At 39.9% G+C, this 14,141-nt stretch overlaps 1 protein-coding gene across 1 annotated transcript; it reads left to right on the plus strand.

Moving 5' to 3' along the window:
* Nucleotides 1–3,796: 3,796 nt before the first annotated feature.
* tpi1a (triosephosphate isomerase 1a) lies at nt 3,797–13,995 on the plus strand. Its single transcript, XM_037795944.1, has 7 exons — nt 3,797–4,086; nt 6,563–6,686; nt 6,864–6,963; nt 9,096–9,213; nt 10,012–10,097; nt 11,061–11,148; nt 13,065–13,995. The coding sequence occupies exons 1-7, from the start codon at nt 3,975–3,977 to the stop codon at nt 13,181–13,183; spliced, it is 747 nt and encodes a 248-aa protein (XP_037651872.1). The 5' UTR covers nt 3,797–3,974; the 3' UTR covers nt 13,184–13,995.
* The last annotated feature ends 146 nt before the right edge of the window (nt 13,996–14,141 follow it).

Below are 14,141 nucleotides of genomic sequence, written 5' to 3' on the forward strand. Positions count from 1 at the left end.
GGCGTCCACAGCAGTATGTCGCTTAGCTTCCTGCTGGTACTCCTGTGTACTTCTCCTAACTGGGAGCACACCAACCGCCATCTAAATTGCTGTAGGTAATCCATGGCATTTCATTCCTCAACCAGGATTCGTTGCAGGTCAGCCAGCATGGTTGTGTTTGTCACTCTAACACGTACAGCACGCCCAAGCTGATCCCAGTGTTGCATTGGGTTGAGTTCTGGACTCTTGGCAGGCTGTTACATTCTCTCTACTCCCACATTGTGGAGGTAGTCTGTGATAACCCTGGCTCTGTGGGGGAGGGCGTTGTCATCTTGGAGGATGAAGTTAGGTCCCAGATTGTGCAGATTGTGGAGATATGGGATCGCCACTGGCTGCAGCATCTCATCCCGATATCTCCCTGCATTGAGATGGTCTTCAATGATGACAAGCCTTGTTTTGCCAGTGAGGGAGATGCCGCCCCAAACCATGGCACTGCCCCCACCAAAAGCTGTTACTCCATCGGTGCAACAATCGGCATAGCAGGAGAATACACTGTTTAGTATCGGCAGAGAATTTTGGCAAATTTTACTTGGGCGCTCCCCACATAATCAGCTGTGCTGCTCATCCCCCAAATGCATGATCCTTACAAGTTGGACATCATTGTGATGGTAAATAAACACGCTTTCCAACGATGTAAAATGGAATGGAATGGAATGCCATCCCACAGCAACGTGTGACCAGGTTGGTGACCAGCATGAGGAGGTGCCAGGCTGTTGTGGCTGCGTATGGATCTTCCACCGCTACTGAGGCTCCTGACGGTGTATTAAATGAATAAAGTGTAAAATTAACAATATGTCTTGTTTGTTCCTTGTTACTGATAGACAGTTCAATCATCCAATGCACCAAACAACTCAAAACAAGAGTCAATACCAACAGGAGAATACACTGTTTAGCACTGGCAGAGAATTTTGGCAAATTTTACTTGGGCGCTACCCACATAATCAGCTGTGCTACTCATCCCACAAATGCATGATCCTTACAAGTTGGACATCATTGTGAAGGTAAATAAGCAGGCTTTCCAACCATGTAAAATACAATGACCATTAGCATTGTAACAACAGAGAAATAATCCACCAAACACAAATTTCCAAACTTTCGTTTCTGAGTTTAGAACGTCATCATGCAGAAACCTACGTCAGGTCACGTGGGAAAAAGTTTTTAGAAGCACTTGTGAAAATAGGATTTTGACGCTAAAACATACTTCAACCACAATGTGAATGTTCAGGTTTGAATCGATAAGGAACACCACTGGGAAGCTACAGGATGATATAAAAATATAAAAATAAATATAAATGAAATAAAGGATCCACCCATTAAATATGATATGAAAGAATTACACCGATAGTAAATTATTTTCTAGATATAGGAAAGTTAAATTTGTCCTCTGCAGGTGCAGCTCTTGAGCTCTGGAGGACAAATTAGTCTGTAGGGAAGTTTCATTTGCGAGGTCAACACACATCAGCAGCATGACTCACACCTGCACACAACAGCAGGGAGGACACGCAAATGTTGGTGCAAAAATTGTGGCTTTTTTTATTCTAAGAGATGGACACCAACAAGCTGATGCTTCCAGTTTATCTTTTAGGTTTGCCTCTGTCAAATAGTTGCACCATCATGTCCACAGAGCTCTCACAAAGTATTCAGATTCCACATTTCATGTTGCGACTTTATGCTAAAAGAGTTCCATTTTTCCATCATCAATCTACACTCAATACCCCATCATGACAAAGTGAAAAACAGCATTGTAGAAATGTTTGCACATTTATTAAAAAGACAAATCTTAAATATCACATTGATATTCAGACCATTTACTATGACACTTTACATTGAGCTCAGGTGCCTCCCATTTCTCTTGATTGGAGTCCATCTGTGGTAAATTCCATTGATTGGACATGTTGAGTAAACACCTGTCTTTATAAAGCCATGACGTCTTTACGGACTCACACATTTAACTTATATCATTCTGGGAGTTTATGTCAATATCTAACAATTAATGGACATTTTACAGGCTGATTCCAGTATTTTTAGATTATTATATATGTTATACAAATTTGACAATTTTTTGGCCAAAAAAAAATAAATATCAGTGACCCGCTCTATCAAAATGAGGTGGAAGTCGCGACAGCCCATTTTTGTAAAAAAAACATATTTTTTCATGAAAAAGTGTGTTTTGGGCTGTTTTGTTTTTTTATATGTTTCTGAATAAATAAAGTCTCAGCTTTAATTCAAAGTAAGAATCGATGTAAAATTCAAATGATGAGTCTAGTTTTGAAGCTCTTAAACGTAACGTTGTCGTAAAGTTTTTACCGGAAGACCGCTGTTTATTGACTCGGCTCAATAGAGTTGATTGACAGATGACAGATTGTGGTTGACAGAGGAGATAGCTGGTTTGACAAGATGAATTCACGTGAGGAACACATCGCTCGAAGTTTAAATCAAATTCACGTTAGAGGTGCTACATCTTACGACAACTGGACCGACTTAATTTTGGATTATTTCACCGCACCGAGTGATGAGGACACCGAGTGATGAGGACACCGGGTGATGAGGATACCGGGTGATGAGGATACCGGGTGATGAGGACACCGGGTGATGAGGATACCGGGTGATGAAAATACCCGGAGATTAGAATACCGGGTGATGTGGATACTGGGTGATGAGGACACCGGGTGATGAGGACACCGGGTGATGAGGATACAGGGTGATGTGGATACTGGGTGATGAGGACACCGGGTGATTCTCCCCCGTGTTAATACGGCTTATTAGGGGCAGAAAGGTCAGGGTACGCCAAAGAGTAAAATGTAGAAGTGCCGGTGAGTACCGTCCCACTTTGACCCAATCCCAAAGTCCCCCCTAAGGCCTTAAGCCCTGAACCCTCAGGGACTTGACTGACATCACCTGGTAAATGGTTGTGTGTAAGAGGCTGCGAGGGCCTGAAATGGTATCGATAGAAATGGGACAGCACTTTGCGGCAAACTTATAACGTTACCATTTTTATTTTACGTTTTTTACTGCCTATTTTGAACACATTCCAGGCTCTTGCCTTACGAGACTAAAGGTCACTGTCACAAAATCAATTTACTTGTTCTTGTCAAACTTAATTAAGAAAAATTAAAAGAATATACATTCATAAAAAATGATGTTTATGCTATATGTAGAATCTTTTATTGCTCTTGACCAAAAAGGTTCAAAGTTCAAGGTTCTTTATTTGTCATTTGTCCACTCCAGCAAAGCAGTCATCAGCAATGAACATCTTTGGTCTCAGGTTCCTTCAACAATGCTCCTAAAATATGTTTATATAAAAGGAGAAATCACACAAGTAAATGTAAAAGCAAAATTATAATCTAAGGCATAATGTAAACAAAAAAAAAGACATGTGTAATTAAAAAATCTATATATATATTTCAGTATTTCAGTACAGTATGTCACTGGTCAGTTGGAAAAAATCATATTTTTTGTATGAAATGAATAATAATAACACTAATAATATAAATAATAAACAATATCCATTTGCTTTCTATTCTCTTGCAATTTTGCAAAATAACTAGTAACTTATATCCTATAAATGTAGTAGTAAAAAGTATTATTTCCCTCAGCTATATGGTGAAGGAGTAGAAGTCTAGAGTAGAGAGGGAACACTGAGGGGATGTCATCCTTCATTATAACAGCAGGTGGCGGTATAGCTCCATAAAGCTGTTCTCTCTTCATAAACCCAAACCAGAAGAAGAGGGGTGGTTTTTGCCGGTTGTTGTGATATTTCCGACAGCACCTGACATACTCACCAGCTGGAGTCTTCACCCTGCAGCTGAAGTGCTCCTCCGGACCTCCTCCTCCACCTCCTCCTCCGGACCTCCACCTCCTCCTCCTCCTCCTCTCTTCACTGGGTATCTGCCTCCTCCTCCTCCTCACCGGGTATCCGCCTCCTCCAGCCAGCCATGGCGCTCCGGAGCTTCTTCGTGGGAGGAAACTGGAAGATGAACGGGAACAAGTCGAGTCTGGAGGAGCTGATCAGCACCCTGAACACCGCCAGCCTGCACGACCAGACCGGTAACTCTCTGATTATTAATGCGTCTTCTATACTCTGTCTGCACATGAACTGTCTGCTGGTTTCAGGGTGTACAGATCAATAAATAAAAGTGATCAATATAGAATCAGACCATCTTAGAGGAGATGATGATGCTGCTGATCAGATGACCCCCTGGCATTGGGAGTCATGTGATCAGGATGGGTTGCATAAAGGCCTCTGACGTTCTTGTCTTATCCTCAGTGGTGGAGAGTAACTAAATACATTTACTCAGTTACTTAAGTGTAAATTTAAAGTTTATAATTATACTCCACAGTAGGTTATTTTAGACGTAAATATTGTACTTTTATACTCCACTACATGTTTATTTTATTTTACATAACCATACAAAACCTCCCTACAAAAATACAGTGTTTTAAGGCCCCTTTATACCTTTCATATATATATATATATATATATATATCCACCAAAGTAAACTTTCCCCCCTTAACTTCTCCGATAGTTTCATTTGAATATATTTGAACTGTTTTAGGTCCAAAAGGGTTGAAACTCTCAATATTTAAACAATAAACAAAGAAATAAAAACAGATTTATGTATATGAGGGCTGTATTAGGGCCATTGTAGGTAAAAAAAATATATAGTTTAATATTATTAATATATATATATTAATAATATTAAACTAGCCAGGTGAGGGGGATAATATTCTGAGAAAAAAAACTCGAAAAAAAGTTGAATATTCTCTGAGATTAACGTGGTAAATTTACGAGAAAAAAATCACAAATTTAGAAGAAAAAAAACTCAAATATTCAATATATTATATGATAAATTATTATTGAGAAAAAACACAGCACACACTGCGGTAACATGAGCCGCAGAGTGCTCACTGTACTGTAAGTAAAAGATCTGAGTACTTCTTCCACCACTGCTTATATCCTGACTGAACATATCAATACACATGAGTATCATAGTATCTTGTTGTGCGATACTGTATTGATTCTCCAAAACACTATCGATTATTAATTAACCTCTTCAGAATCAGACGGCCCACCGGCGGACCTGGCCGCTATTTGATCTTTGGGATATTGCAGCAGGCTGCAGTAAACTTACTGGTATCAAATGAAACTGCATTTTGGCGAGGAAAAACTGGCATGTCCATTTTCAAAGGGGTCTCTTGACCTCTGACCTCCAGATATGTGAATGAAAATGGGTTCTATGGGTACCCACGAGTCTCCCCTTTACAGACATGCCCACTTCATGATAATCACATGCAGTTTGGGGTAAAAAAACATGCAGTGTAGCACAATATATTGAATCGTTACCCCTGTATCATGATACGTATATTGTATCGCCAGATTCTTGCCGATACACAGCCTTTATTCTGACCTGACTTTCACACTGCATGTTTTTATTCTTTATATAAATTTCCATGTGAACTTGTTTGTCAAGTTTCTTTTTCATTTTTATGGCCATTCTCATCAGCACTTCAGCTAATAGTGGTTGAAGAAATCAACTAACTCAACTCAGGAACCTAAACATGCTGTTCTGGTGCTTTAAAGGTCCCATCTTGTAAAAAGTACGATTTTCATGTCTTTAATATTATAAAGTAGGTTTAAGTCCTATATAAATACTGTGAAAGTATCAAAGCGCTCAATATACGGAGAAACACACACAGCCCGTATTCAGAAATTGTGCGTTTGAAACAAGCCGTCAGGATTTCTATCCTTTTGTGATGTCACAAATATACAATATTTAGGCCATTGCACGGTTTTAAACGTAAACATTCTAAATGGGTCCCAGTTTATTTCTTGTTGCAGTGTATGTGAATGACATCAGCTGACAGGAAGTAAACATGGACCCAAACTGTTGCCAGGCGACGCAATTCTGTTGCAATTCCGTTGAAATGCACTAAAACGGAGCGTTTCAGACAGAGGGTAAATACAGGTATATTCAGGCAGACATTATGAGGAAAATAAAGTTTATTTTTTAACATTACAGCATGTAAACATGTTCTAGTAGAAACACAAAATACAAGTATGAACCTGAAAATGAGCACGATATGGGACCTTTAAAGGTAGTCCTGCTTTTACAGCCACACTGCAGCCATTAGTGATGGAACTCTACTGAAAATAAATGTAACCCAATTAAATTGAATTAAATTAACCTTCTCAGCTCAGGGCCAAAAAGGCGTGTTTTTCACACAGTCAATGTGTTTCACCTTTTCTTTTGCAGGAGGAGGCAGGACGAGTTTAGTTGCATTGAAGGTTTCGGATGAATTAAATGTAAATAAATGTAGAATTTAGGAAACACAAATCAACATGCACAGAGAATTTACAACCTTGCATGATGGTTAACTTCTGCTTGTAAAGGAAGAGGACTGTTGATGATGATGGGAACAGTGGGAGGGGACACTGGCATCAACGTGGGACTGGTAGGGTTAATGAAGAAAAGATAGAAAGTGCAAACAGAAATAGAAAAAGTTCCGATGAACTATTTTTCAGAGGTGGTGTGCGGAGCCCCCTCCATCTACCTGGACTTCGCTCGGTCCAGTCTGGATCTCAGGATCGGTGTCGCCGCCCAGAACTGTTACAAGGTGGCCAAGGGAGCGTTTACAGGGGAGATCAGGTATCTCACCCACTGAATGAATGCACTCATGAATTATTCATAACACAATCCTATTTATTAATTAGACTGCAGGCTGATGGACATTCAAATAACTTTGTGTCACTGAGGATATGGAGATATAATTTATGATACATCACCTGATCTTCTGTGACTTCAACATGTTTCCTGTCCCTCCAGTCCGGCCATGATAAAGGACTGCGGGGCAGACTGGGTGATACTGGGACACTCTGAGCGCCGTCACGTCTTCGGGGAAAGCGACGAGCTGATTGGTCAGAAGGTGAGGCGCTTCCTCTCGCTACAGAAAATGTTTGTGCTTGGAGGTTGAAAATATTGACATTAGCTTTGGAAAATACATCCAAATTACTGGTGTGGCTGCAGGGAAGAAAATAAACTACACCCGCTGGATATGAGAAACTATAAAATACTCCTTTATGTAGACTGACTGTGTTTAAAGACTAAGGTTAATACCTGTAATCTTAATTTGGATTTGTTCATTTGATTCTAGTGCTAGCTGCACTATTAATCTGAAGTTCTGAGTCTCTTCAGTTTTATGCCTCCACCGTCAAGTTAGACGAGTCCACGTCAAGTTGCAGGTCCTCATTTTTTCAGTCTCCAGTCTCGTCTACGTTTTGTCCGGCCTACAGGATGGATGTGAAAGTACACTGAAGCCTAAACCGGCATGATTTTTCAATTTACTAGCTTATGATTAAAAGGTTAAAAACTGTGGCTAAATTTGATTTTTCACTATTTTTTAACCTTATTACCTCCGCCAAGGCCGCAGTGCTAGGAAGGAGGTTATGTTTTCACCGACGTTGGTTTGTTGGTTTGTTTGTTGGTTTGTCTGTTAGCAGGATTACTCCAAAAGTCTGTGATGGATTTGAATGAAATATTTTGGAAGGGTGGGATTTGGCCCAGTGAACAATCAATTAGATTTTGGTGGCGATCCGGATCATGATCCGGATTCAAGAATTTTTTTAAAGATTCCGATCAGCCAGAACATTAACTTATTAACTGTAGATTCTGCGTTTTTTCACGTTAAACTCGGTGAAATTACAGTTGAGTTGGACCAAAGCACACTTGGTGATTGTTGGAAAGAGTAACGACGACGGTTTAGGTGAGTTTTATTTTGTTTCTGTCCAGTTTGAATGAAGTGTTTTACGATCCTCCGCTACGTACAGCTGATCTCATCATAAACAAAAATACACGTGGATGATGGCGCAAGCTGAACGGAGAGGGGGGGTAATCGTACCGCGTAATCGCGGAGGTCTGCGCACTGACTAATGGGGACAACAATTTCTGAAACTAGTCCAGTATTAAGGGAGAACGCTGCAGACGGCAGCTGTAATATGGAGCCATTGGGGCAGTGGCGTGGTGGCTGCGTGATTCACGCATCGGGCGTTCACACCAGCTGCATTTCAGCTGCTTGTCTGCTGCGTTTCTGCTGCTGCAGCTGCTGCTGTCAGCCCTTTCTTATTACATAGAGTTTGCCTTTTAATGGCCATTTCATTTCATTATAAATATCATTTATATTTATTTTAGACCGAGAAAGGTCCAGAAACGTTTGGTAATTTGTAAATAATAGTAATAATCCACAATTAAAACTCCGTACTATATTCATTCATGGAGCTCTCCAAGTCACTGCATGTTCTAGAACAGTCCGGCACATATTTCAGAATAAAAGCCTTGTGTTAACAAATGAAGGAATTCTGCCTACAGATAAAACCGCTTGCACGTGAGAAAAAAATGTTTTACTTTGAAATGAATGCAGGAAGTGTTGATTTAAAAATACGTCTTTACTTTTTTTTCATCTTCGTATCATATTCTACAGATAGACATCGAAACTGTTCTGATCTTGCTGGTATGATGTCAATATACACTCAATAGATCACTTTCACTGTCCGTGACATATTTTACAGATGTCTAGACATGTAAACTGAATTAATCTAGCTGATATTATGTTAATATACAGTCGATAGATCACTTTCACTGCCTGTTGCTGCTGTGAGACGCGTGCGGCACGCGTCAAAAATAGGCGAGACCTCTATTCTCTAGAAGAGACGCAGCCGAGACGCGCGTCTGTTCAGCGCTCTTTAAACTGATAGATCCACACACCAAGCGCTCCCTCAATTTGGTTTTTAGTCGTCTAGATTACAATTAACCTTTTTTCAGTGGCTATTTGTGGGAGTTTCTGGATGTAGTTCTTGGCAAAAGTTGCACAACATCAGTAAATATGTCAAATCCTGTACAAACACCACGGTAGTGTTGTGCAGATTTATTTGATGTCACCACATTAATGGAGTAATTCCCCAGATTTAGAGGCTCCACTAAATCAGCATTCAGTGAATTCAAACCTGTCTGTGGCAATATGATGCACACACGTCAGGTAAAGAGTCTGTGGTTGACCCTCAGGTGGCTCACGCTCTGGAGAGCGATCTGGGTGTGATCGCCTGCATCGGGGAGAAGCTGGAGGAGCGGGAGGCGGGCACCACCGAAGAAGTCGTCTACGCTCAGACACAGGTCATCGCAGGTAAATAAAAGAAACTTTTTTTTACAATTTCATTTTATTATTTTATGTGTTTTTCTTTAAATATTTTCTTTTTTGTTCATTATTCCCTTTTTTCTTATTTTTTTTAACTATGTACAATATATCATTTTTTATTTTTTTTGGTATTATGACATTGTTGGTCTTGTGGATCTTCTCTTTTGTCGCCGGCGTTACTGTTTTCCTGCTGATCACTGATTTTTCTTACACACTGATGAAAATACGTCCGTATTTTTCTCCATTCTTTAGTTGAAACTTATTAAAAATGATCAAGATATGAGGTGACTTCTCCGTTACCGTGGGACTGCTGAACATCAACAACACATACAACAGTAATAGTCTCATTTCTGTGGCCGGCTTTTCAGTCCTCATGTAGAACAAACTACCACTTTATAGTATTTTATTGATGATCTTACATCTTTGCCTCATGCAGCCTACTTCTGCACTCAAAGTAGGCTACGCGCTGATTTAAAATGCAAATAGGTCAGTGGTCTCTGCTGTTGTCTTGCTCCTCTGTTCATGCAGGATTTTCAGAAAACAAGTTACAGAAGTGATGGATCTTTGCAGCGCTGCTCTGCCTTCAGGATGCTTCTCCGTCTGAAATATATAGATATATCTTTTATGTTATTTAATGTGAATCTGTTAGGACAAATGCTTAGTGCAAATGTTTCCCTTCTGTTGTTGCTCTGTGATTTTGGGGTATTTTACCTTAGTATCAGTGTTTGCATGGCTACATCATCATGTTAAATATTTGGTGTATAAATATTGGTTTATGTGTCCCAGAGAACGTGAAGGACTGGGGGAAAGTGGTGCTGGCATATGAACCTGTGTGGGCCATCGGCACGGGCAAAACGGCTTCACCTGAACAGGTAACAGTGACTCCTCCCTCTGTTAACCTTCTGTTAACCCTCTGTTAACCCTCTGTTAACCTTCTGTTAACCTTCTGTTAACCCTCTGTTAACCCTCTGTTAACCTTCTGTTAACCCTCTGTTAACCCTCTGTTAACCCTCTGTTAACCCTCTGTTAACCTTCTGTTAACCTTCTGTTAACCCTCTGTTAACCCTCTGTTAACCTTCTGTTAACCCTCTGTTAACCTTCTGTTAACCTTCTTTTAACCTTCTGTTAGCCCTCTGTTAACATTCTGTTATGTTCAGTCAGGCAGCCAAACTACAGCAATTTACTATCAATTAATTTGACACAACACTGACCTGAAGGCAGGTGATTACCATTAAATACCAGGTTATATACAGTATATATATATATATACACTAGGTTATTTTATTGTTTGCTTTTTATTTTTGGCCATTTTTTTGAAATGTTTAATTTTAATTTTATATATTATTATGTTTTATTATTTTTTATTTTATTATTAAAAAATGTTATCATTATTTTAGTATTACAGTATAACCTTTAATGTGTATTATTTTTTTATAGTAATAGCCTTTCTGTACTGGACCATACAGTACCAGCGGGTGTGTTCAGTGTCCTGCAGATCCAATTTCTCTGGTATAAACTCAGCTGGCTGCCAGTATTTTCACCTCCACAACCCACAATATACTCACACCTGCAGGCTGACATTCAGCTGGTGTCAGCTCAAAACATTGTTTCTTGAAATCTGGTTGTTTTGACCAAAAGTAAAGGATTATGCTCCTTATCTGTGACATATTCCAGATAAACTAACTCAACTAACAAACTGTAAGATGAAGTTTTATTTATGTTAAAAGATTTGAAAGTGTGTAGTGTTACGTGTAGATTGTTTGGTCATACAGGCATGAAACACTGTACATAAATTCTGTAAAATTCACAATTATATTGTGCATGTGTGTGTCCAGGCTCAGGAGGTCCATGAGAAGCTGAGGGCGTGGCTCCGAGCCAACGTCTCAGACGACGTGGCCGACTCTGTGCGCATCATCTACGGAGGTCAGTGATGATTTTTGGCAGTTTTACCTTTTAAAGGAACAGTGTGTAGCATTTAGGGGGATCTATTGGCAGGAATGGAATATGTTTTCTATAATCACCTGATTATAATTCTATTTTTTTTGTAGTTTAGACGGAGCCATTTATACCTACATAGGGAGCGGGTCCTCTTCACAGAGTCCGCCATGTTTCTACAGTAGCCCAGAACGGACAAACTCAAACTCTGGCTCTGGAGAGGGATATTCACATTTTCACGTCGACCACTGTAGTTCTGCGACACGCTCGGCACACAGTAGAAGTTTCAGTTGGTTGCAATCTCCAACCTCACTGCTAGATGCCGCTAAATCCTACACACTGCACCTTTAGAGCTGTGTGTATGATTTGAACATTTTCGACTTGGTGACTTCCTAGGGGTTGTCTCCTGCGTGTACCTGGGAAGATTTTTGATTTTCTTTGCTACTCGTATGTACCAGCACCATAACCCTACTCTGGTAAGGTTTCAAGATTTGTTCAGTTTTGATCAAGGGTGGTGAGCCCTGATGAGCTCCACTGATCACATGATCTGCGGTTGAATAACCTAACAAAATGACGTCCTAACGTCTTTTCCTAACTACTTTTCCTTGACCTCGATGGAAAACGTCATGAGGTCAAGGAAAGATGAGAAGGAGAATTCAGAAGGATTTAGGAAAAGACAACCGTGGTGCTCAGAGAATCCAACTGCACTTACACTAGACTCCGTAATTATGCAACAGCGATGTTATTGACGTGCATCGCTTTAAATGATGCTGCCGCAATGAATTGTGGGACGCCATTATCTCCTTTCCTTTGGTAAAGGATGGTCCAGTGTTGCTGAAGGAGATAAGAGACTACATTTTGATGCGTTCAAGCTCTATTCAGTAAAAATTGGCGAAATAATAATTAAACTAGAATTTCACTCGGAGAGCGCAGACCTCCGCCAACGCGTGTCTTTAAAAACAGATCACAGATCACAGCTCACAGCTGGCGGTACCGTGAGGTGGTCGGCTTGTTATTAACACGGTGTGTGTCCGTGTAACGTGTCGGCGGATGCCTCTCTCATCCAGCAGCCTTGTTATGTCTGTAGAACGTTACACTATGTGTCATCCACACACGTATCTCTCTGCTCTCAGATGGAGGCGGGGTCACGCGTCATCAACGCGTCATCAGCTCCACTGCGCATATGTTATACCCGGTGGTCTTAATGCTCAGGGTGATCAGAATCCTTAAAAAAATTCCTGAATCCAGATCATGATCCGGATCCTCACCAAAAGCTAATGGATTATTCATTGTGCCACACCCCACCCCTCCAAAAGATTTCATTCAAATCCATCGCGAACTTTTGGAGTAATCCTGCTAACAGACAAACAAACAAACCAACAAACCAACGCCGGTGAAAACATGACCTCCTTCCTAGGCCTTCAGCCTAGGCGGAGGTAATAATAACGTTATCATGATGTGTTCAAATGTAATCTTTTAAAATTTAGTTTTTGGCAATAAACTTGAGGCGGATCATCAAGGATTACTTATAAATTCTCAAAAAACAGCTGCAAACAGTAAGAAAGGAGTGTACTGTATGTTGAAGTACATGGGATTTATTGTTTTTGTTTTCTACCGTGGTATCATGTTGGTATCAAGAGTCGTGGAATTTCACTATTATTGGTATCGACTACTAGATTTCTGGTATCGTGACATCCCTACAGCTCAATGTTACAGATATTTTAGTGAGTACATCAAACTGAAATAGTAAAACTCGTGGGACAAAAGTAGAATTTTATAAAGTAAATGGGACTACCATTATGTATTTTTTATATTCTGTAACTGTTTTATACAGAAGGTTGGATCTGATTTGTTTAACTTCCGACATATTAATATCACCTTATTTCTCTCTCTCCGTCCTCCAGGTTCAGTAACGGCGACTAACTGCAGAGAGCTGGCGTCTCAGAGCGACGTGGACGGCTTCTTGGTGGGCGGAGCCTCTCTCAAACCAGAGTTTGTCGACATCATCAACGCACGCGCATAACAGACGCAGGACACGGCTCCATCGGGCCCAATGAAACACACCCGGGCCTTTAGATTGTCACCATGTGTTCTCGAACTGGGCTGACTGACCCACAGACAGAGGAGGTTTTATTTTGCTAAATAAAATGAGGCCAATATAAGGCGGTAGAATTAATTCAAAGTAAATTTCTGTATGTTTGTGTTGTGTTTTTCTGTCATTTATGGGAGTCAAACTACTATATTTCTATTTCTTAGGTCAGTTTCTAACAGTGCTTGGTTACAGTATCAAATGTCTTTCAACTTGATTGTTTGTGTTGACTTCAAAGCAAATATCTTGTGTCATTTTACAGTAGCTCCTCATGTTTTCATCTGATTTAATGAATTTTTCAGATGACTTTATTTTCCTGTTTTACTTTCTTTATTTGAGATGTAGAAGTGGTGACAAACGAGATAAAAGAAATATGATTTGAGGCAAGCAATTGACTTCATGTCCTCCTCATAAAAGAAAACTGCTGATGTTCACGTATGTGAATAATAAGAAACGTTAGTATCAGTAAAGTTTCAGCAGTTAGTTTGAGGATCAGTCACCCCAGGTTGTTCTGTGTCTCGATAATGTAATGTTCTATTAATGTTGCACTCTCTCTCTCACCCAAATGCACTAACTGTTACTTCAGGGCCCTTGAAAATACTTAAATATATAATAGAATATATAATTATCTATCTTTCTGCTGGACTTTTATTGTGAAGTTGTCACCAATAGGCACTAAAGATGAACTCCTGCTGTATGCTTCACATTGGACCTGAATGAGTAAATCAATAAAATGTGGAAAGATGTTTCATTTTGTGTTTATTCTGTTTATATCATTTTGGCTCTTGTCACATTAATCAGATCAGACTACATGACATTGGCCAAATCTGACACAAAATATCTGACACAAAATGATAGTGTAGTCTTGTTATCTGGGTATAAAGTGAAGCAA

Source organism: Sebastes umbrosus, chromosome 15, assembly GCF_015220745.1.
Source record: "Sebastes umbrosus isolate fSebUmb1 chromosome 15, fSebUmb1.pri, whole genome shotgun sequence".
Lineage (NCBI taxonomy): Eukaryota > Metazoa > Chordata > Actinopteri > Perciformes > Sebastidae > Sebastes > Sebastes umbrosus.

Coding starts and splice junctions, on each gene's coding strand:
- tpi1a (XM_037795944.1), top strand. CDS start 3,975: ATGGCGCTCCGGAGCTTCTTCGTGGGAGGAAACTGGAAGATGAACGGG. Junction 6,964..9,095: donor ACGAGCTGATTGGTCAGAAG/GTGAGGCGCTTC, acceptor GTTGACCCTCAG/GTGGCTCACGCTCTGGAGAG. Junction 9,214..10,011: donor TCAGACACAGGTCATCGCAG/GTAAATAAAAGA, acceptor TATGTGTCCCAG/AGAACGTGAAGGACTGGGGG.